The 25385-nt window shown below is 44.6% G+C and overlaps 1 protein-coding gene across 1 annotated transcript in view; it reads right to left on the reverse strand.

Annotated features, from left to right (window-relative positions):
* Window positions 1-12658, reverse strand: part of MTCL3 (MTCL family member 3) — a 32687-nt gene extending 20029 nt beyond the window's left edge. The window contains 4 exon segments of the mRNA XM_075087587.1: window positions 5087-5245; window positions 8693-8917; window positions 9257-10290; window positions 12583-12658. Coding sequence (XP_074943688.1) covers window positions 5087-5245; window positions 8693-8917; window positions 9257-10216 — 1344 coding nt within the window. The 5' untranslated portion in view covers window positions 10217-10290; window positions 12583-12658.
* Between the last annotated feature and the right edge of the window lie 12727 nt (window positions 12659-25385).

Raw genomic sequence — 25385 nt, forward strand, 5'->3', positions numbered from 1 at the left:
TACCAGGTAATTATTTCTTGGAGTTTACCAGTTTAAGTTGCTGGAAATTTGGTATTTACAAATTACTACAACTCTCCCACCCCAGCTATCAACCTGCACATCTTCTCCAGCTGACAGATTATGTTCCAACTCCAGGCCAGAAGGCAAAGCCTAACTAGTCCTGCAATTTTTGCCCCATGCAGGCCTAGATAAAGCTGAGGCTAGGCATTAGAACCAGAAACCTTTCCTCCAGCGCTCACAGTGATATAGTTGCTGTTTCCTAGCACAGTAAGTGATCCTCCACTGCTCTCGGTCCAGATGCAAAAGTGAAGAGCTAAGTCTTGGAAACAAGGAAAGGAGCACAACAAACCAAGGGAGCTGACAGATTTATATGAGGGGGTGAAAGAATCATGGGAAAAGGACAAATTTCACGGAGAAGGGAAGATATAACTAAGAAATGGGCATAATATACTCGGAGTAGAATAAGAGGAAAATGAAATGGAAAAGACTTGAACTCTAGAGAGGAGATTGGACATTTGTGAATAGTTGGAAGGATGCAGGGAAGGCGGGAATGAGAAGAAAAAGGACAAGACTGGGACTTAGGAACCAGAAGACAGCTAAATAGCCACTACTACAAGACGGAAAAGGAAAAAAACAGACACAGAATCAAGTCTGAGAAAGACTCTGGAGAATCTGAGACTTTGTGAGCTATAGGAGAAAGACTGGAAATAAGTGGCTGTGATTAAATGGCAGGAGAAGGGGCTGGCTTAGAGAGGGAAAGGTCTGTGAGAAAGGAGTGACTGGATTTTTATCAGAGACATAGTGAGCAAGCTGATATAGGTGATCAAGGGGACTGGAACAGGATCACCCCTTAACAATTGTTTTCACAGCTCTCCAGTTTTTGGTTGGGGGGAGTTGTTTGGGTTTTGTTTGGTTGGTTTGTGTTTTTATTTTTTTACAGCAGCTTTTGTTGTGAAATTTCCAGCTACCCTCCTGATTTCTGTGCAGCCTGAGCACTCAGAGATATATGGAGGGCTAATCTGTGCATAAACAGGGCAGGTTAAGGTTGCAAGAGTAAGCAGAAAAATGTAATTACTTTCCCGTGGTCCCACAGCAGGTTAGTATCAAAATCAAGAAGAGAATTCAGATTCATCCTCCCAGCTCCAGTGCCCAGTTCCCCAGACCCTGCTGCCTTCTTCCATTTCCATGCAACATGCAAAACAGACTGACAAGACAGGCACCACTCCACCAAAACACAGATCCATGTAGGGAGGCATAAACTCCTCTGCTTGCAGTCTGAACTGACAGGACAAAAGACACCTCTAGTTCATATTCTGTGTAGCCATGGTTATCGCACAAGAAAATGGTAGCTTGACAACATCGCCCTAATGTGGCTGTAAGAACTGAGCTGCCTTGCATCTGCCCAGCTTGGAGCACTAGCATAGCCATTTATTTCTATCCAGAAAGACATATGTCTCTGAAAAACACTGTGCCTTTTGTAATTATATTTCTGCATTGCAGTGAGGATTTGTAAAGCCCAGGGTCCAGTACATCTCTCATATTTCCCCCCTACTTCATTTTTCTCACGACAAACCACCTAAAGCATGGCTAATTGGGCATTTCCTACACAGCTATAGCAAATGAATGAATTCTTAGTTCATACTACTATCACAAAAAGCTCTACAAGAGTTAGCTAGATTTCAACAAACTGTTACCATCAAATTAATAAACAGTAATTAATTAATTAATTAACAACTCATTAACTTTTTTTTAATATCTCAAAAAGTTAAATTTAGCTACAGTTGGTTTCTCTTTCTTCTAGGAAGCAATTTCTCTAGCTTGTTTTCAGCTTCCCAAAAAGCATTACAATTAATAATAACAAATAATAAAGAGGAGATCAGCAGCAGTTGCTACCAATAAATTCTGAGAACTGACAATTCATATTAAAAACCTTGTGTTTCCATGTGGATGTATGCAGGAATAAGACTAAATGAAATAGCTGCAGGTTGGGGGATTGAAAGTAAGAGTAACTGATAGAAAATGTATGCTTTGCTGGAATACCTTCCAAATCCTGGATGTTTGCAAGCTTCTGCTGCCATCAACAAAATTTCCATTTTTCATGGAATACATCATCATTTTTTTTTCAAAAGTTCCAAACCAAGAAAGTAAACAGAAATTTTCTCTGTATATTAATGGACAAATACATTCACAAGTCGATAATCACCCAAATGTTCACTGGAGAACTCTAGATTTTACTCTACACAAACACATCTGCTAGCACTTATCTTTTATACATGTTTCCAGTCAAGTCTACCATGCTTTTTAAAACAATATAGAATCTACACAGAGAGAACTTTGGCTTTGGCCCTGCTCTAGAGACTACCTAACAATAAATTACGCTTCTGCCTCCAACGTTTTATATTAAGTCTTTTAACCATTCTCTGCTATCTCACACTGTTCATTATAAAAGGAGAACAAATTTCCCATGGCGATTATACATAAACAGATTTTAAGAAGAATGGGAAGGTTTGTGTTTTTGCAGTACATTCGATGACATAAAAGTACAGAAATCAGTCATTACATACTCTGAGCACTGTTATTATGCTGTAAAATAAAAATGCTTCATTGTCTTTGGAGATTAACTCTCTCATTAATTCTAAGCTCAGTAAAGTGAAGATCACAATCCAGACAAAAGGTCTTGAATCTGCATTCCTATTTATGCTGAGTTGAACTTCCTTAATCAGGAGGTTGCATTCGTTATAATGGCTGTACTGAAATGAGAAAGGGTTCTAAACCCATGAAACTGGAGGAAATAGCTCGCAAGCAAACAGAAAATGAACATTATGACTATATGACAATGACATTTAAGATGCATGAAACCTCCAATTGCCAAAGAAGAAGAAAAGGTTATTTGTCACAGAAAAATTCTAATGCACTTCAGACTGCTTTGGGTGGTTTTCATGGTTGTTTCATGTTAACATTTTCATAGCTTCTTCACAAATTATAAATTTCAAATTTAAAAGAATTTCTAATTCAAATTAGTGTTCTTCATAAGCACCCTTCCATTGGTCCCCCAAGTCATGGCATGCTTGCAAATTGCATAATAATTTGGCTTCACTTCAAACTTGCTTTTCTCTGACTTGCACCACCTCAACCATCCTCCAGCTTCCCCATACTGTGCTGAAAGTCCTAGCCTGAAAAGCAGCCTTCTCCTACTGAAGGGGACTCAGCAGCCTGTTTGAAATACATAAATGAAAACTCCTGCCTAATTATGATGACACATATAATGACTGCGTATGGCAGTTCTCCTCTCCGCTTCAGTATCAGGATGTATTTCTGACTCTTTGTCCATTCCACCTCTGCTCTGGTGTAAATTCTTACTGCATTTTTCCATTCTGGCTCAGTGCTCCCATTCTGTACCATTGGGAATCATCCATCTGTTTCAGCTTCATGGAAATAGTGTTGTGTAGGAGAGCCCCTAGCTTAAACATGACATGACACTTTCTTCTGGAGTCCCAAGTATCCTTCCACTGATACCAACCACAAAGGGGGAAGGGGAAGACACCTAAGCTACAGAAAGAAGTGGAGAGCAGTACGAGAGCAGCAGACTGTAGTTCAGCACAGTGGGCCAGAGGGAAGAATCAAGATAAGGAGAAAGTGACTACTCATAACAGAGGCAAAAAAGCCTATTTATTGGGTTAATTTCCTGCAGTTACATAGCTCCCAAAGAGCGTAAGCTACTAAATTGCCACTACACTTCATTGTAACCTGAAGATCCGTAAGAAACAGAAGCTTGCTGTGGTACAAACTATCACAGGGCAGGAGGAAAGGATCCAGAAATGGGAATCTACAAGAAAGTAGAGTCTGAACGGACAAGAAAAATCGAAAACTTGGAGTAAAGTCAAGCTTAACAACAAGTTGTATGGGTAATTACAGAAAGATCATGCTCTCATAAAGAAGATACTCCCAGAAACGGTGTTGGATGTGATGGCAGAAACTAGACTGAAAACAGAAGAAAGTTTCAGGCAGAGGAGAGGGAAGCTGAATAAGGCTCCAATTTCATGCCCTTTTCAACTCTGCAATTATCCAGAAAAGCAGCAAAAAGTGAAAAAAACCACCTGTTTATCCTCTACTAACACGTTTGAAATTCAGTTCCTGTGAAGAAAACATGAACATTTTTAATACTACATCACTTAGAGTAAGAACTTGCAGTTCCTAAAAATACTATAATTTGCCATACAACTGAAAATTTCCTGCCTTTCTTAAAAACTGAAATACATCTCTTCTGCTTCATACAAGGTCAAAGTAGACATTGGCATTCCTGCTAGGGAATATTACTAAAAGTGAAAATCAGTGTCGTTCATTGAACTTTAAACAATGAGCTGGAGAGCTGCTTCTAAAATCTGTTTTGAGAAGCCATTCTCAGTCAACAGTTTCTCTTTTTACTGCATGCTTTGTTATGTCTGTTGGCCAGGCTATTACTGCTGCAATACAATTTTATGCTTACTTAATGGCACGGTATCTTGCATCTGTATAATGGCGAATGGAGTAATTATGAAGATGAATTAGATATAATGTAAACTTACGCTTTGACTGAAAGGCCAGGTAGAGTCTCTCACTCTCCAGTACTTCCAAAAGAGCACGAGTAAGCAAGATGGGGAGGTGGCTAATCCCCAGTGTCAGTGTGCCTGCTAGTCCCTAGTAGCATTTAACAAGGGAAAAATACTGGTGTTTGTAAAAACCTGTAGGGAACATCACCTGCAAAGTCAGATGCCTCTGACTCCCTTCAGCACTCTTTCTGCATGTATCTTAACACAAGTACAATGTCTCAAAGCCCCTGAACTCTGTAACCATCAGTTCCACATTTCCCTCCTTGTGTAGGAAAAACAAAGCCACAGTGTGGTTTCTGTTTCGCCTTCGAAACACCAAATATTTCGGTTTGTTCTCAGCTTCCCAGTCACCAAGCTGTACTTCAGCACTCTTGGCAACTGTCAACTTTTGCCTGACACATTTTGTGCCCCAAAACAAGCTATAGGGAGAAAACCAATTAGTTCAGCAATAATAATTTCAGAACTTCAAGTACTTTGTGTAGAATAGCAACACTAACCTCTTTCATTTTTTCCAGTTCATTCTGTAGCGCTTGTTTGGCAATTTCAACTTCTATAAGCTGCTGTCTTAATTTTTCATTTTCATCTTCTGTTACAGTACGTTTTTCTTCCACGTTTTCTAACTCATGGTGAAGTCTCACCGACACATCCTTTGCAACCTAAATGAAGTTAATGATATTTCAGAAGAATGATTAAAAAAAGAAAGAATTACCGCTGCAGTGCTTAGTGCCTAAGCAACCATTTACAGGTTAATTCTGATTGTTTTGATGGAAGCGGTATGAAAGGACCCATGTAGACAAGGACATCTACAGATAGAATTCTAAATTATTCCAAATTCAAGCTGATTCCTACCAAAAAATGGTATATTATTCCTATGGACTTCACTGGAAACCACATTAGACACTAAACCACAACTCCTTCTTAGATCCTGTTATGTCAACAGTAAAACAGGACCTTCATTATTCCTGGAGACAGTGCAGCATCTATTTTCCCTCAATAGTTTCTGTTTTTCAATGCACTAAGGCATATGCCCTTCCAATACTCGACTTGCAGAAGCATCTCAAAGCAGGGCCCACCATCTCCAGGCCTACCCTACCTGGGCCTATTATAGGACCACAAACAGACACATCTTTATTTGGACCTTGCTAGTTTCTCTCTCCTTCATGGACAGTTAATCTAACTATCTGATATTTACTACTTGTTAAATAGTAAATTAAAGTTAAATAGTAAATAGTGAAACATGAACAGACAATGTTTTTACTGACCTTGTGTCAACCAAAATGATGTCCAATATTTTAAATGAAAAGGAACACTAAGGTTTTTGCTTTTTTCTTTTTTTAATGCATTTTCACAGGAATAGAGTTAAAAGGCATATGTCAAGACCTAATTTCTCTTCTTCATGTAAAGTAATGAGAATTTTGCCATCCAAGCCACTTTCATTGTACTTTGTGAAACCACCAGAAACTGTAATCGTGCACCAAAAATATTTAAATATACACTAATCACTGTTATGATGGCGATTTAGACACATAGCTTGAAAGGCCTAATTTCCTGCTTTTTTAGGACATTGGAAAGTATAATTAATCCTTCTTAGCATTGGCTAGGGGAGTTCAGAGAGCTATCCTTTATGGCTTTCACTAGGACCATCTTTATGTCTGTATGTCAAAGAACTCTCTTTGACATACTAAAACTCTAAAGAAAAAAATAATTGCAAGCAAGCAGTCTAGAAGAATCGGACCTATCAGAAAACAAGAGCAGCTAGTGACTCAGCCTCCCCTCACAAGAAACCCAGTGTGTGTGAATTACTGATACAACACTGCAGTGTAGCACAAGATCATTCAATAACCTCCCCCACTGCATGCACACTCAAGACACATAATGCCCAACAGAAAGAGAGAGTGGCGAGGAATTTCAATTATAACCATACTCCAAAGAGACTGCAGGATGAGCTCAGAATCACACCACAGGGCTATATCTTGATGTGTTTTCCTATACCCGGTATTAAACTGCTCATCTGGTTGCCAAACCAAAGCAAATGGAAAATCGTGGGGGACATTTTTAACAGCATCCTGTCAGAACCTGTCTTCAGTCCGTAGATACAGTCTGTACCAGTAAATACAACCAAATAACAAAATCATTACTGTTAGTGATTTTTTGACACAAAACTTGGTGGAGAAGCAATTAATGTGGGGAAATCCTACAGAGCATTCTAGATCACATGGGAAATGGGACTCACTCATGCAATATGCATTTTCATACCGCTATACACATGGCTGTATATCCAAAAGTTTAAGTCCCCTAATATATTACCCATGCAAAATGGACAATGTTATTTTGGACAGAAATGCTTCAGAAGAGGACTCGGGAACACTACAGAGAACTGCACGTGAATTACCATGACAGTTAGCCAGCACCCGGAATGCAATTTGGCAGAAATTTGGCATTAGACATTCATCCGTGCTCCAAAGCAGAACACATTTGTGATCTGTGGGAACGCTTTGCAATAACACTATTTCTTTCCAAACAGTCAGTTATATGGTTACTTGGAAAGACATGGGAGAAAATCCTAATCAAGGTGAGCTCTTTGCCCAGCTCAACCTAAGGCCTTAGCTAACACCTCCTATACTGCAGGTGAGCAACTCACCAGAGAGTCCATTTCCCTCCCAGGCCCTGCTCATGTATTACTTGCTAGTACAAAGTAACGTTGAGCCAACAAAGAAATCAGCTCTAGAAGCTGGAATCACAATGTGTACTTGGGACATGAAGCTTCACATTCAAATTCTGCCTGCAAAGGTGCGTGTCTCAAATATTCACCTAAGCGTCATTCTGAGTGTAGAAAATGTCCCTTGCTTCGATCAGCAATTCCATCTGACTCCTGACACGGGTCATTTTGCTTCTGACCAGGAAGACACTGTTTTGTCAGGAGCCATGTGAACAGCTGCACTTACAGAACTGTCACAGTAGCAAATGTGGGGTTTGAATATCCACAGGAAAGGAATAGCAAGCAAAGGATATTGGCATTTGAAATGGCTTGAGTGAGAAAATTACTGGAACACGGCTTGGACTGGTGTCTCCATTTTAATAAGAATGATGATAAGCTGGAAAACTTTCAGAAAAAATGATCCAAGTCTACAAACCAGGCTTGGGAATAACAGACTCTCAATCCATTATGTTTATCAGAAAGAAGTTTAAGAATGACCTTGTTCCTGATCATATATTAAATCAGCATTTTCAACTACAGCCCACTGAATCTAACAAGCCATAGGTAACGAGCCCTATACAGTGGACAAATGTTTCTATACACAGGCCTTGTACCTCCATGAGAAATGGAGGGAGATGACCAGTCAACTGGGAAAAATTTGAGAGTCCTGATTCAGTAGGAGCCTTAACAAAGTCTAGTGGACAGAAGCGGAAGCTAAACAACTTCCAACTGGTGCAAGAAAGGGTTTTTTTCTATAACTGCACCAATCTCCAATGGAGATGATGGATATTTTGCCAACAACAATCTTTAAATAAGGACTGACACTTTTTCTCAACAATGGGCTGTGGCTCATTCCGATGTTATGGATTAAATACAGTTGATTACACATTGAAATGTGATGTGTCTGTGGTTTCAGGTGGATGTGGAAAATCCTGCCTTCACTGAAGATAACAGCAGTTTTTCCACTGGCGCCAACAGAGTCAGGATTTCATGTTGTGGCTCTGCAAGTACTGAATCTACCAGTCCTGTGAAATCTTTACTGAAGAGTACAGCAATCCTCTCAAAGTCAATGGGGCAACTCAGTGAGGCTGGTTTAATTTTGCGGTGGTAGGGTATGTTTTGCATTCATCATAAAAGATCCAAAACCCCTAGATCCAATTTTGCATTTGAATCACTGTTTGCATTTATTTACAAAAAATGATTGGACTGAAGCTGAAAATAGCCTACCTACATACTAAAAGGCTTCTGTTACCAAGTTAAGCTTGGCCATTGCTACCCTACGGGCTCCATTGGGTGCACAGTGTGCGACAGAACAGATGGAAATCCCTGAGTCATAAGGACCGAGTGCACACTTGTGTCTCCATCTGAGGCACTCCCTTCCCTTGACACCTGCTCGCGTCTGTACCTTGAGGTCCTGCTCCATGCTGCGCAAGAGCTCCCCATCGATCTCGCCAGTCTGGGCGTAGCGGAGCCTCTTGCGCTCGGCCTTGCGCAGCCGGTACTGAAGGATCCGGCAGTTCTTGTTGGCTCGCTCCAGTTCGTGGCGCATTTCTTGAAGCTGACAAGCGTCCTCCTCGAAGAAGCTGTCCCTCATCTCGTCCATCTCTGTCCTCAGCTCATCTATCTCGTTCTGGCACCAGGGTGAGAAGAGGATGGGGTGCAACAGGTGGGTGCAAAGCACAAATGTCAGCACGTAGAGGGGAAGGCAGCCAAAATGGAGCTCCCCCCCGCAGAGACACCAGCTAAATACAACCCAGCTCATTAAAAGCACTGCAACGAAAAGTGCCACTGCCCGCACGTTCAGAGACAGGGCCGCCTTAACTCTGCCTCCAGCGCTAGTGCTGGGGGAGAGGGGGGCCGGGGAGGCCCCTACCGGGGCGGGGGTGGCGGGACCCCCCGGCCCCGGTTCCCGCCGACCCCCGCCGCCGCCCTGGCCCCGGCCCCCGCCACCGCCGCCCCGGCCCCTTACCTTGAGGCTCTCGTTCTCCTCCCGCAGCTTTTCCATCTCTTCCTGCATCTCCTCCTGCAGCTGCGAGCTCAGGGAGCCCTCGGGGGCGCCGCTCCTGGCGCCGCCGTCCGCCTCGCCCTGCCGCAGCCCCTCCGCCCCGGCCGCCGCCATGGCAGAGGGCGAGGAGGCGGGGGCGGCCGGGGGAGGCTCGACCGGGGCGGCGGCCGCGGAGGCGGCGGAGGAGGAGGCGGAGGAAGCGCTGCCGCTGCTGCTGTGGTTGCTGCCCTTGGTTTGCATCTGGGCGGCCGCCGCCAGCCCCTTCCTGAGGTGGAACTGGATGAGCTCACTTTGCAGGCATCCCTCCTTCCAGAACCCGCCGCCGCCCGCCGCCCCGCGGCCCTTCCCCGCGCCCGAAGAAGATGGAGGCGCCGGGGCCGCCTCCCCCGCGCCCTTCAGCGGCGTCCGCCCCGCTTTCCCCCGCCAGTGCTTGGGCGGCGGCGGCGGCGGCTGCGGCGCCACCGCCCCCTCTCGCTCCCCCCCGCCGCCGCCGCCTCCTGCAGGGGGCGCCTCCTCGGCGGCGCGCAGCGCGGCGGGCTCGGCGGCGCGCGGCGGCGGCTCCTCGGCGGCGCCTCTCCCGCCGGCGGCGGCGGCGGGCGGCGGTTCAGCACCGGCGCCGGGCTGGACAGCTCCCGGCGGCCCCGCGCCGCGCCCGGTCCTGTCGGCGGCGCGGCCGCGGGCGGCTCTGGGGGCCGGGCCCGGCGGCGGGCGCGCCGAGGCGGCCTTGGCGGCGGCGGCGGCGGCGGCAACGGCGGGCGCGGCGCGGGAGGCGGCGGCGGCAGCGGCGGCGGGCGGCGGCCGCGGGGGGGTGTCGCGGGCCCTGGCTGGAGACGAGGCTCGTTGCTGCTTCCTGCCGCTGCTGCCCTCGGGGTGGAGGCGAGGCTCGGCGGCGGCGGCGGCGCCCCCTGCAGGCGGCTGGCTCATGGCGGCGGCTATCTCGGGGAGACGTCCATCACCGGCGGCGTCCTCCGCCTCCCCCGCCGCCGCCGCCCTGAGAGCTGGGGGAGGAGAAGCGGAGAAGACGGTCGGGGTGGGGACGGGGCGGGCAGCCCGGGGGCGGCGGGGAGCTGGCGCGGTCGGCGTGCCAGCTGCCTGCCGCCGCAGTGCCCCCGCCCCAAACCCCTCACTCCCCGGCTCCCCAGCCCTGCCCCGCGGCCCGCCGGCACCGGCGGCCGGGTCGAGCCGGCCGGCTGAAGCGCAGCGTCGACCCCGAGCGAGGGGCTTTCGGCCGGGAGCCCCCGCTGCACGCCTGAGGCGGATCCGTTCCCACCCGCCTGCATCCTGGGGCGGTTTCCCACCCGACGCCGACCCCTTCCCCCGACCGGGTGCCGCATCCCAGCTCAATTTCCATCCACACGCTGCCTTCCCTCTCGCTCGCCCTCGCTGCCAAACCGAGTGCCGGTCTGGGTTGCTACTGCACCTGCCTGCCTCCTCAGATGCCCCTTCCAGGTGTCCGTCCGTCCCAGCCCAGTGCGGACAGGCTGCTGTACAAAGGGCTGCACACGTGGAAGCAACAACAGATTTGCCTCCCGCTTTGACAGGGACTCTTCCAGGGTGACGTTAGGCCTCCGAAACCCGGGAATCGAGAGCCGTAAAGGAAAGGGGCCCTTCAATCAGTGTCTAAGTGCAGATTTGTCCCAGTTTGTTTTCCAGAGGCATTGTCAGGACTTAAGGACTGATCCAGGTTTGTTACTAGTTATGCTGACATAGAACTGAGGCATAATTTGCAAGACAGAGGAAGCAAGGAATACACCCTCAGCCAGTACGTGGTGTTATGTGGTATTCGCCGAAGGGTGCTCACACGGCAATTTTCCCCCATGGTGACAAAACTGGAGTTATCGAGGCCCCGACAGATTATTAAAAAGGGCTGTTAAAAGCCATATCATGCTGTTAATGTTCCTTAATATATCCTGAAAATAATGGCTGTGATCCACAAACTGTTTTCGCATAGCCTTTATTCAACTGTCCTTAAACATGAGCAAAAGTAGAAACGACAGCATTCCCAACACGGCCTGACGATTCCCTCCTAGAACATGGCTTAGCCGTTCCCTACTAAAGCAGGGAATAAAGAAAGAAACAGGACTGGGCAAAGTCAATGTAGACATTATACGGTACCCTGACAATTGGTTTACTCCCTGGAACATACCAGACAATAAGGCTGTGTTTGCTCTGCTCTTACTGGCAGGAGCATGGGGTTTCCTCTCAACTGCACTGATTTTAACCAATATTCTGGAAATTAATGCTCAAAATGACACAATTTGCCAGAAACTTCCCAGGTATTAATTAGTAAAAAGGGAGCATGGGAGTGTAAATCTATCAAAACTTACACTTGTATCACATATCTTTTATCTTGTAGAAGATTTGCTTTGCATCCCCGCGAAGCAAGACAAACAGAATTCCCACACCACCGTTGTTCAGAGCCATACAGGTACAAAATGTCACTCTCGAAACCCAAACCCAAAGAAACTGCGAAAAGCCAGGACTCAGATCCTGCGTCCTACCCCTTACTCTGCCTTGTACCTACCGTCCAAAATTAAATTTAAAATAATAGTCGGGAGCCCTACGCTATACCTGGAGCTTTCCGGGAAGTTTCCCTGCAGCAAAGCCACTGGGCTCAGCCGCGATCCGCCAGGAGCACCGCCGGTGCCCCCAATTCCGGGACCGGCCGCCGCCTACCGCTCCCTTGGCCGATTATTTTTTGGGGGGTTGGGTTTGTTTGGTTTTAATTTTTTCTCTTTTAACTAGCACAGTCCCGTTTGAGCCCAAGCCCGACAGCCCCGTCCTCACAGAGCTCGGCGACCCAGCCTCCTCCCCAGCGGCAAACCCACGTGGCGCCGGGACGCGGCGCCTCCGCAGGTTTTCCTGCCGGGAAGGGCTGCCCGGGCGGAAAAATCCAAAACAAACAAACAAAAAAAAACGACCCCCAAAAAAACCAACCAAAACCGCGTAAACAAACGGCAACAACAAAAGGGGAAAAGTCCGGTGGCTCCACCCGCCGGCGTGGGGATCCCCTCCGCCCTGCCCTGCCCGGGCCTTCAGGCAGCGCTCCCCCCGGCTCCGGCCCCCCTCCCCGGCCGGGCGCCCGCCTCTCCCCTTCCCAGATCCCAGTTCGCAACCGCGCCTTGAGGTTTGGGACAGCTTCTGCCTTTTGTCCGGGTTTTAAAGGCGCGGGAGGATTTTCGCAGGTCCTCCTTTCATCCCTGGCGGGTTTGTTGCATCCGAATCCCGAATAATGTTCCCTTTTAGAGAGAAACAAAAAGGCTTGGATCTAAATCGGCCGCAATACTCACCACCACTTTGTCTGCTGCCGGGCTGGCGAAATGCATGCACAGGGAGACGGGCACCCGCACACGAGGTACCCGGCGCTGCCAGAGCCTCTCAGGAAAATGAAGCAATATTCATGAGCTGACCTCACTGGGCCTGGGAGACGGAAGGGGGGGGGGGGGGGGGGGGAGGGAGGAAAGCAGCGGAGGGAAGAGAAAAGAAAAGATTAAACGGCAAGAACCCCGCCCAGGCCTGAAGGCTGAGTTGCGTCCCCTTATCTCTCTGCACATGGTGGAACAGGATTACAGCGCCAATAGGGGAAGGAGGAGGCTGCGTGCAAGGGATGCGCCCGGTTCCCCTTCCATCGCATCCCGGCAATCGATTCTCATCAATTATTTAGTGTTCTCTTCAGGGGAGCCTGCTCTGACCAGGCAGGGATGCCGGGCGCCTTCTGCACCAGCAGCGGGACGATGACAGGATTTTCCTTTGTTCGCCACCTTCACCCACGCTGGGAGCGCGACGGGCCCTCGCTGCATCCCACTGACAGCAGCCCACTACCACCGGCAAGGGTAGAAACAAAGGCAACCCGCTCTGCTCTACTGGAGATCATCCCCTGGTGTTATTTGTTCGCATGAATAAGGGGACCAACGTGCCAGTGGCCGTTTAGTTCTAATGTGGGCAAACCCCAGCGATGGTCATCTGTTTCACCTGTTTATTTTATCACGAGGTGAATTTATCTTTGCTCTGAAACACCTTAGAAGGCTCTTAAGCCTTTGTGCTTGAAGTCTTTCCCAAATAGAGACAAAGAAAAGCAGAAAGGCTTTCCTTTCCCTTCCCTTCCCCTGCCCTCTGAGGAGAGAGTATTTCCATCTGATGGCTGTGCGTGGGAGTGTCCTGGACCCACCTGTGTCTGTGTGAACACCCAGCAAGAACAGGCTGGGGGAAAGCAGTGCTCAAGTTGGGGTCCTTCTCATTCCTCCTGCAGCAGCTGGCAGGTGAGGTGAGGTCCTGGGCTCTGTCTCTGTCCCCAAAAGTGCTTCCTTGGCAGGGGGGGAGAGGCATGGGGGGGCGCCCATCCTGGCACAGCACTTCGCTCCAGCCAGGGGAAGACTGTTTTTCCAGGCTGGAAATTCCTCCTGAGGGATAATTAACTGAGGATTTTGTGCCCATAGGTATACCAGCATATACATACATGCATACATCTATACATACATCTATATACAAAATATATATCTACACAAATATACAGTACATGCATACATATGTAAATGCATGTACATACACACATGTGAACACATATAAAATAGGCATATATATGCATGGTATTATATATTGTATGTACATATATGTACACATACCTGTGAGGTCCTTGCGCAGCCCTTGGGGGAGGACAGGCTCAGGGGAGACCAGCTGCTCCTGCCCCAGTCCTCTCCACCTCTCCTGGTATGATGACCAGGATCCAACACATCTGAAACAGCATATCCTGGGATGTGGAAAGGTACTCTCCTCTGTGTAGATGCTCGTCCTCCAGCCTTGAGCCCAGGGACTGCATGAACTGGATGTACGTAGATGTGATAAGTTGAGGACAATCAGAAAATAGGAAATTAAACATTTATGCTGAAGAAGAAAAAAAAACAGGGAATTAAAAGCTACTTTAAAAATACGTAATATTTAATGCTTTGTTAGGCCTTTGAAGATCATAAACATTGACTGCAGTCGTACCAACTAAACAGAATAATTTGCTGAAACATGAGGGATGAAAATACAAAATATCTCTGGAGTTGGGGCTGAGAAATTTTCCTTTGAAAGTGGTGGATAGATTCTTCTAGAACACCTAAGCTCCTTGTCTCAGTGAATATACAGAATAGCAGTGATGAGTTCATCATGATAACATAACATTTTGTCTGCACAATATCCTCCAGAAGGACAAATACAGCAGTCCCTACCTTTAAGCACTGGACAGCAATTAGCACCCTTTCTGCTCCCTCGGTGGATGAGATCCCTGGATGGACTTTCCACAGTAAGGCAAAAATGGCATGCGATGACATGTCATACCACCTACAACAAGTTTTAATGTGCTTTTAGGAAGATACAGATCCTTATTTTCTCATAGTAGTGTCCAAATGAAAACCAGGTCATCAGATTATCTTCATCTGTAGTGTCAGGCCACAAGTCTAAGACTAGAGACCAACCTTATGGTAGAAAAATTTACCCATCTCCCAGTGTGATTTGGAATTGCTGACTTTACTTTCAAAATTTCTATTCTGGCTAAAACTTCAGTGCTGACACAGTTATAAAAATTGACATGGGCACAAAAATGCTTCTACTCATATAATTTACTCTTCTGGGGGGAATAGGTATAATCTACACAAGCTAAAGCACTCCTTTGCTAATAAAAGCTGTATTGCCATTAGGAAATTTGCTGCTAGATCTCTGTAGGCATTTTACATCACCAGCATGTCATGACATAATAGATAAAATAATTATATCTACCCTAGAATAAGTCCAGTATGAAAAGACCCATACAGAAAAGTTAATACAGTAAAAGTTCCATTTATGATCAGATTTTCTTGTAGAGTGTCCAAAATCCTGTGGATGGAAATAATACACAGAAAGGAAGATCGTAACTTCACATGGGAAACGAGCCTCTCAGCTGACTATTACCATTCAGGAATGAAGCACTGACATGGTGCTGAACAGTATAAATACCTTGGCTCACGTGTCAGAGGTAGGCAAAACAATGGAAATCAAATATTAGAAATTTTTTAGGGGGAAGTACAGAGCAAACAGAAAACATCATTATTGCCCCACTATAATTCGATGATAAAGGCAGATTTTGATTACCAAGACCAATTCTGGTCCCCCATTCAAAGCAGGCATGGTGGAAGGGGGTGAGGTACAGAGACGGGTAGCCAAGGTCCAAAGTGGCTCTGCTCAAGGAATGACTAGCTATGGTAGGAGTCTTCAGGCTGGAAAGGGGGTGTGTGAGGAAGAACATGATGCAGGTCCCTACGACCTTTAGTAAGGAAGGTAAACAATGGTAAAAGGTTCACTGTTGCTCTCTGGCTCTTCCCACACAAGTAGTGCAAAGATGCAAATGTGAATGAAAGAAACAAGCAGGTGATGGAATAAAAAAAAAAAACAAAACAGAAAACAGCCCTTGTGGTTAAGCCATTCAACTCCCTGCCACAGGGTGTTGTGAATATAGGCATTTACATGGGTTTAAAAAGTGATTGAACAAAGTAAAGGAAGAAAAATCATTTGGGGACAAAAAAGGCAAAACAGGTAGCTCAAAAAAACTCCCCACTGACAATTTTTTTCATCTGGGAAAGTGTCTGGGAGAGGTATCAGGACGTGTTTTTGTGTCCTCTTCTAGCATCCACTACTGACCACAGTCAGATACCTATCAGTAAAATAGAAGACCCTTGCTCTGGCTCCATATGAAAATTCTTATCTTGTTAGTATCACCCTCTAGTTTTGCCTCTCTCTCTTTCCCACCTTATTTTATTTTCTTCACTTCTTTTTTATTCTTCCTTGTTAGATTTCTTGTGATGCAGAGTGTTGGTAACCTGATGCACCCCGGTAGAGCATACCAAAGACTTTTTCATTACTTTTTTGCCTGCAATAGCTAAAAGTAATTTGACTCAAATTAGAACTGTTAATACCTTGTTTTCTAGTCCCCATTATTGCTTGCTCATGTTGAGACATATTTTTTTATTCAGCCTATGACTGCATTTAGTTGTATGTAGTTGTGCAAGAGCTGAAAGGACACTAGACTGAAAGAGGAGAGGAAGAGAAAGAAGTAGAATTTCTCCTCCAAGCAACGTTTTGGTTCAAGCCATATAGGTTTCTTTTCCTAAATTAAGATGAAAATCCCTTTACATAACACCCTAAAAGTATGACCCAAGCATGACCTCCTAGCCTTCAGTAGAGAATACTTTAATAACAGATTTCAGAAGCAGGCTGGGGAAGATGCTTTTCCGGGAGGATGCCTGGGTGGCACGCACTTGCTGTACTTCTACCGCTTTGCTTACTCACCTGCTCTGCCCTCTTGGGAATGTGTTGGGTTATGCTGGGGCAGAAGGAGGAGCTGCTGGAGTGTGCTGTGCTAGTTCATGCTGCTGGCGCTGCCCCAGCTGGCACAGGCTGCAGCTTATCTCCCTGCCCAAGCAGATGTGCTGGACACGACTAATTATGCACCAGACTAGAGCCCTTTTTCTCTATCCATGGAAAATTGGAAGTTTGAGACTTTAACTCACCAATTTCTAATATGTTGACTAAATGGCCCTGATGTCTATCATACCAAGCAGTAATCTGAGAATAAACAATGTATACTTTATAACTGTTCTCCTTTCTTATTTACTTAGAAAGGGACAAGCTTTCCAGATGTACCGTGTAGCACCAAATCATGATATTTAAAAAGAAGAAAGCTTTATGTTAAAGACGAATAACACTTGGGTGAAAAAGCGAAGCTAAGAAACAAATAACATTTTAAGTTCCTGCAGCTTATCAAATAGAAACATTCTAATGGCACCAAATAGTTCATTAATACAAGCATATTTTGGCATTCATGTTTGACCAAATCATTATGTAAAGTCACGGTGGTCCTGGTTGTCATGTCTCTCTCGTTTTTTCTCCTCCTCTTTAGCGGCTGCTCCTCAGCCAGAGACAGCTGTAGCATGGTATGTTGAGGCTGCACCTTCTGTTCTTCTGTGTCCTCATACCCACAGACCCCCAACAAGGGGACAGGATGCTGCACCAAAGGGACAGCAATACCATCTGCACCCTCCCTGACAATTCGTCCCAATAGAATTAGGTCGCGCTGTTTTCCACTGTAAAAGTGGAAAACTGTACACTTTCCTGTACAGGAAACAGCTTCAGCCTTCATATTTGCAAGGAATCTCCTATGTCGCAGTTCAGGAAGTCTGTATGTCATGCACCGTGTCATACCTGTCTTGGTTTAACCCTTGCATTCCAACACCTGGCTGGTTCCTTAACCTCACAGGGGGTGACAAGGCACAAAAAAAAAAAAAAAAAAAAGAGAGAGTAATGAAAATTAGAGGAATCTTTGGTTCTGTCAATGGAGAATAAAACTAGATGAAATTAGGTCTGTTGCTTATTAGAACTCAATCCTTATAGAATAAAGGTTAGGTTCTGTTTTTGCTGTCAGACATTACATTCAGCCTTTCTGAAGGCTTCAGGAAGTTTTATACTGCTGCTTTTTATTCCTACAGCAAACAATTGTAGCTATTGTTCAGAAATAATGACAAAACTGAGCATGCCCTGGAACAGGCCAGTGCCGGTCAACCATTTCTAATGAAAAAAATGACCTGTACCAATCTCTCATTTCTCCTGGACTTGCTATACCTTCTGTTACTAGAATGATTTAAAAAAAAATCTGGAACTTAAGACATTATTTAAAATAAAAAGCCATTGCATCAGTCAGGCAAGTGTACAATGAAGCTGCACAACTTTAAAGGCACTGAAGTGCCCAATTCCTCTGATTGCTAGGAGCCGTAGGCCCTTACATTGAAAACATAGCAGCTGAGGTGAGGAAACAGGTGATGAAACAGTCAGCGTTTTGTTAGTTGAGAGGCTTGAGAGTGTTTATTTTTTTTTATTTATTGCTCATTTAATGTTAATTTAGTCTTTATTTCCTCATTGTTAATTTGGGATGCTTGTTTTGATGACTTATGGATGTGTATACTTGTTTAGGCTGGAACTGTATCTTGCGACTCTGACTTCCAGGTGGCATCACATTATCATACACATAAGCTTCCAGATGCAAAATTCAACACAGATTTTCCAAGAGCTGCTGTTAGACAATTGGTTGCCTTTCCACCTGTTGTGCTTCCTGAATTACTCTCTGCCTCATTGTTGTCTTCTTACTGATAATCTGTCTTTTTATTTTGTTTTTAGTCTCTCTTGTAATTATCCACTGTAACTTGTATCTCAGGATCAGTGGATTTTTGTACACATCTAAGTAATTTCTGAGTTAATGCCATTTTCAAAGATAAGACTAGGACTTTTGAAAATGTTGGCAAATTAATCTCTGTTCTTTATTCTCCTAAACACCCGTGAGAACTCAACATAAGTGATTTTTAAAATAGGGTTTTTTTCATTCATATGAATAGGATGAGTTGCCATTTTATTTGTTAATTTACACTTGGAAAGGCTAGGGAAAATCACTGTACTTATGCAAGCTGAAAATTCATAAATCAATAGTGAATCAGATCCTTTGTTTACCAATTTGTTGGGCTTTCTATCATGCCTATTATGCTGTTATCTACGTCTTGGATCATATTCAAGCTTCTTACATAATGCCCTAGTGCTTTTGGAGGAATCGGAGGACTTCTGGCACACATCAAAATAGTAAAATCAGGATATCAATGTTTTCTGTCTGGTACATGTACATGGAAAAAGCTCTGTAGGTGTATCAAGCAGTGCATATAACAGGTTCGTTTAATGGCTTTTGATTCAGGGACCGCATATAAGAGCAATTGAGAAAATTATTTGTCCTAAATAGCCTTCCTTGTGTACGCTGATATTGCCTTACACGGTTTTGAACAACATGCAGTGTCGGTCAGCTGTGATTATACTTACAACAGCTTCTGTGCTCTCTCCGGGCTGCCAGGGAGCAGCTCGGTGTACAAACAAGGCCAGAGCCCCCGTTTCTATGGTGACTTCACATGCATGTCACCCCATCAAGTAGCCCGTCTTCAATGCCATTGCGCTGGCAGGGGGTGGAAGACGAGGTGGGTGTGAGGAAGGAGCATCTCCAAGGAGGCGCCTGGGAAATCAGAGTTGGTGCGTTACCTTTGTAGCCTGTATGGTAGTCTCAGAAGACTGGAGAATGGAACCAGCAGAATTCTTGTTCCTGCAGGGCAAGCTCCAGGGGGATGCTGGGCTCCTCCGCCCTAACTCCCTCCTGCACACATTGCATCTCGCAGAAGCACAGCAGAGACAAGGTGCTGATAGCCTGATCTTGTTTGGAGTCCCAGTGGAGTAGTTTATTCAGTACAGCACATATATTCTGGTGTAATTCTATTACAAGTGAAATAACAATCAGGCTCGGTGGAGTAAGGGCAGGGCAGGTGAGATCAGAATCTGGCCGTGAGTCTCCAGTTCAGATTGACGTAGTAAAACATGAACCCTCGACAGCTGATGCTGCTGCCCACAGAGAATAAGAACATTACAGGACACATCTGAGATAATCCTTTATTGATCTGCAACGCTAGAGACCATGATTAAAGGGTAGCCTTAAGCTTAAGGTAATGACTTAGGGTTGGAAAGTGTGCTGCTGAGAGAACCTTTCTCTGTCCCTTTCCTCTGAGTCTGAGCTGGGGGGTTAACTTGCTATCTGTCCCCATGTCAGCAAATAAATCCCAGTGCTTCTGTTTGGTCTAACTAATCAGTTTTTAGTGAAATACATATACAGGACATGATGCCCCACAGGTTTCATTATTACTGAGGCAGAAAGTCCAAGGAAGTCATATAAAACCACCCTGCTCTAAACCCATACTTGCTCAAAAGAGCTGTGATCCGCTCTTTCCAAACTCACCTTCTTTTCCCATGCTCCATGTTGTCCTGTAATTGTGGAATAGGCATGTGTAGGAAGCAAAAAACCCTCATATTACAGGGATAGCCCTTAACATCTCCTAGTACTAAATTTTGGCCCCAATGAGATCAGTAGCAAATCTCACATTGTCATTAAAATGGCCAGCCCTGAACAGCAGAGCTCCTTGGCCATTTCACTCGGTGTGTCCTCTAAGCTGGCACAGGATTATTCACAGTGATTTGAGTACTGACAGATTTAGTTTGGAAGCTTTGCTAAATAAACTGCTATACAGCAAATACATCTTTTCAAATCACTGATTAATTCTGCCGTGATTAGAAAAAAAACCAATGTTCTGTTCACTTGAAATACTTCATATAACTTGAGAAATTCTCTGAATAGTGATAACGAATTGTACTACAAAGAAATTTCAGGAATGGACTTCATTAAAACAGCAGTTGTCTTCGCTGTCTTTGGATGTAACAAATTTTTGTATGACAGAAAAATTATAAGCAAAATATAATTTATCTAATGCAGTAAAATAGATGTTCCCCATTTTACAGGGGAGCTTTTCTTTCAAAAGGAAGTACTGCGGTTACTGGAAACGAAGGGTCTCTGTGCTCAGCTGGGACTGCCGAGGGTGAGGCCCAGAGCAGAGCAGTGCGCTCTGATCTCCTGTCTGATGCTGGCCATGAACCACATGACTTTAAGTGTCACGGTCTCCTAAAGTCATGATAACATTCACTGCCATCTCTTCCCCTACTACCCTTCTGATCTAATTCTGGAAAAAGCTATGAAAAACACATTAACTCAGGGAAGTTAAGTCCTTTCTCTCAGATAGGATTAAGTTCAGTTTTTTGAGGGGGAAAAAAAGGCATTTTTACCCACTTTTCATTTGCATGCACTTTCCATTAATCATTAATTATTTTAAAAATGCCTACATGAGTTGAAGCACACTTCCAGCTTTCTTTTTGTTTACCATACTTTTAATAGATTGAAATACTGAAAACTCCAGTGCTGAGGGCTTTGCTACCATTAAACCCCACCAGAAGACACATGTAAAATTTTTTTTGAGCCCAGAATATCCCTCTTTCAGTAAGAATAAGTGGCTTCTTCAGCACCTGCTGCAGTGGTGTTCTCTCTCGTCGCAGGATGTTTTGTAATCCATTGTGAGTCTGAGTGCTGAAGTATCAGCCCCATTTTCTAGGCCGTATGTGAGGATTTCATAACTATAATAAAGAAGTTAGATTGGATTGCACATTGGGTACTGTCTATATAATGCAACAGAGACTTGTTCCCCCCAAAAAATGTTGTGGTCCTGCAAAGATGAGAAATTGAGGAGCTGTGAAGCAGTCCATTTTATGACTTCCCAGACAAAGGAACGTTCCTGCTATCATCCTTCTCAGCATACCAGAAAAATCAAATAATTTCCCCACATGCCCAAAAGAGGATGTTGATCTCTCCATAAAGCACTTGGAGACATAGAGAGGGAACTCTAATATACGTGTGTGATGTATGCTGCTGTCGAAGTAATACTGATGAAACAGAAAACGGTGGGCCCGAGTGCAGGGAAGACTTCTTTCTTATCACAGGAAGCTGAAGGTGCATATGGGGAGTAAGTACAAAATTTCAGTTGTATATTAAAATATTCTTGATGAGGACATGAGCTTAACATACAACAGATAGAAAAGTCTTGCTGAGAATGAAAGTGGTGTAAGTCAGAACTTCTCTAGTTTGGAAGAAAGAGGTAGCAGCTTCTGTTCACCGGTTACACTTTTATTGCCATACTTCTGATCATACTCACTTGGCAGGCCAGAGTAGCTCTCAGGCTCAAGCAGAGCATTATAAAACCCTGTGCTCCAGTTCTGGTAAAGCTAAAATTCAAGTATGCTAAACTTTTACCACTACAGATCTCTCTTTCTTCTCTTCTGCAACAGTAGCAACAGCCTTCACAGCTGCTCTGCTGTGTCTTATCTGAGAATGTACGTCTTTGCTACAGTGGTGGTTGCCTTGGACAGGATTTGTCAGTGATGGTTTGCTGAGTCCACTCGATTTCCCTGAAACCCATTCATTTTTGCAAAAGCCTGCTGGGTAATTTTAACCTCCTTTTTTCTGTGCTCTGTTGAGTAATCTTGCCACAGCTTGCTCCACGCCTGTTGGGACACTGAAGACACAAAGACACACACACCTTCACAGTCAGGAGCACGACACTTCTCAGGCCCTGCAGGCAAGGGCCAGGCAGTGTCCCACAATGGGAATTGGAATTGGATTCTGTCATATGAGCAACTATGACACTGAGAATCCAACAGTGGAGGGTTACTAAACCCAGCCCTGTGTCTTATGTTTTTCATATGTATTTTCACGTCTTCTATCCTTCAATATAGACTGTAAATTAAAAGGAACTGGAAGAAGAACAGGATATGAATAGGGACAGAAATGACATCTTAGAAGAGATGGGTAAGTTGCGTACAAGTGGAATTGCTTTACCTTTTTCTACCCTGTATTCATTACAGAGAGTGTTCAATAATATATATGTGTTCTTCGACACTACAAATACTTGCTGATTTTGTTTCTTGATTTTAGGTCAGAATTAAGTGAACACTATGATTATTAGGTCTCAAATTAGTGAAATGCCATAAGACTTTCATCATATCCAAAAGACAGGCACAATGGTTTTCCCGCATATAAAGCAAGAGAAGAATGCAGATAGATATTTCAATGTCTTAATGACTAGGCAGTGGAAACACCTTCTGTCATTTCACTGTAAAATATCAGTGTTGTTAATGAATGTTTTTATTAACATTGTGCTGTAATTAATAGTATTACTACATGGGTGGTTCGGGGTTTTTTTTTTGATACAGAAACAGAAGACTCAAGACGTGTCAGATGATGTTGTTATCTAGGAACGGAGGACACATGGCTGTTATTTAGCACCATCCCTCTTTACTTTGCCAAGTCAAGAACTAAGTGTAGTCACCCAATTCCCCCACATATCTTGGGCAAACCTTACGAAGCAAGGTCGGAGCAGCGATGGTGAGCCAGAGCCTGCCAGAGCCAGGGGAAGAAATGCAAGCCTTGCAGGGGCAAGGCAAAGCCCAGCATGCATGGCTCTTCATTGTTCCATGTGTTTGTCCCTCACTTCTTGGGGGAAATTTAGGATCTGAATTCTTCCTGAACCTCCCTGTGTTCCAGGCTGGGGAAGAAACTGCATGGGAAGCAGGAGACACTAGAGAGATGTCTCTCGCCTCTGTCACGTAAGGGTAACGCTGAACAGGGACAGCAGGGGCTGCAGACTCCCCCCTGTTCTCCTTTGAGGAAGGGGAGCAGGAGCAGGGGGACAGAGCAGGTCATTCTAGGAATGCCATTTGACAGGCAGGGTGTAGGGATGCCACTAACCTTGACATGTTGTTTGTTGTCACTTGAGACCATGTATTGGATAAATTACCCCAAGCAAAACAAATGTAATCCAACTGCATTAGTACGTTTCAACGTTAAGTAAATGAGAAGATCGACTAAATATATTTATGTATGAAGGAACAGGTTATTTTATCCACTAAGACCTCTACTACTTAATCAGTGATGTATACAACTTGGCTCAGTCATGTTCCTGAAAATTAGGAATTTATTGTGTGTCCGTCTAGTGGATAGAGCTTGTCTTTGAGTAGTGACTTGTAAAGTCCAGAAGACATTACAGAGTACGAGACTGCTTTTCACCACTGCAACACCAAAAAAAAAAAAAGACCAAAAAGAAGAAAAGTAATGTGGTTTAGCCAGGCAACTCAACTTTTGGAAGTGTTTTGCAGCTTTTGGTGAAGAACCTTTTAAAGCTACATCTTGTAATCACTGCCAAAGCTTTGGCAAAATATTAAACTAATTCTTCAAGCCCATGTGCCCTCATCAATTACCCTTCCAATTCGTCTGATTCAGGCCATTCACATAATGGTGACCTGATGCAGTGATGCGAAATGGGCATATCTATGATGGCATTGTTATTTCCATGACTGCCTGGTTAGCACAGTAGTGCATAGGCAGTGAGTGTCCCCTGACCAGGGAGTTCTGGAAACCACATAGATTTATACCGCCTTGAGTCAAGAGCAACTGCTGGTCTGCTTCCCAGACACCAAAATTTGGGATTCTCCCCTTCAGTACTTCTGAAAATGATGGAAAATTTGTGAGTACATGGACAGGGCCTTGTCTGCATCTATAGCTATATCCGTCCTGAGACTCAGATTCACTGTTTGGTTAGTGTTTGAACAGTGACACAAAGATGTGAAATATATAAAAGACATCACGTGTACAAGGGTCATAAAGAACAGAGGAGCTATTTTGTATAGGAAAAATAGGAAGAGTCAGAATGACCCCAAAGCTTTTCTCCTGAGCCACAGCCTTTTTCTGTGCACTACCACATTACCTGGTAGCACAAGTTTCATCTGGATCAAAACCAAGCTGATTTAGTTCAAGCTGGGCAAGTGATGTTTTGGCTGGCTTAAGGCATTATCTTGACTGCAAGAAAAGAGGTAATACCTGATCCAGCATAAAAATTGCGGGGCAAAGTTATTTTTTAACCAATTTTTAAAAGTACCTTTGCTGTCAAAGATCTGTTTAAAATCATTCTGTAGCACATTGCCACAGTATTTTTGATCTAGCATAAGGAGTCCTAAAATCAGATGTACCTCAGATCAGACGTATCTCATTAAATCCATCAACAATTGCTGACTGGGAGAGGAATTTGGATTTTTTTTACTTAAGTGCTACGATTTGGCTTACCTACATATTTGCCAGTGTATTAAAACCAAGTTCTAGTCCAGTCTTTTGATTTTTTTTCCGTTACATGTGAAAGTAAGAGAGATTGAAAGGTTATATAGCATCATCTAGTGGTCCTGTAGAAATTTACAGGAGCCTGCAGTTTCACCACCGTTACTCACTTGGATTACCTGGCACCAGTGCTGACTCCAAAGGAAAATGTGAGGTAAATTCCTTATTTCCAGCAGTTAGCCTTAAGAAAAAAAAAAATAGATCATTGGATTAGATGTTGTGTTATGCCCACACTGTTAGCATTCACAGTTGTGGAACAAGAATATCAAATATCTTATTGCAAGGTTTCTTTGAAGATTAGGTTAAGCCAAAGAATTTTCGTGGGGGTTTTTAGTATAAGGGTGGTAAAAGCCCAGGATCAGAGTCTATCTTCCATTCTGATGGGCTCATTCAGATTTGACAAAATAAACCATAACACTTTACTTTTTAATTACTTGTTCAAAGGCAGAGAATTGGAAC

This window comes from Phalacrocorax aristotelis, chromosome 3 (assembly GCF_949628215.1).
Source record: "Phalacrocorax aristotelis chromosome 3, bGulAri2.1, whole genome shotgun sequence".
Lineage (NCBI taxonomy): Eukaryota > Metazoa > Chordata > Aves > Suliformes > Phalacrocoracidae > Phalacrocorax > Phalacrocorax aristotelis.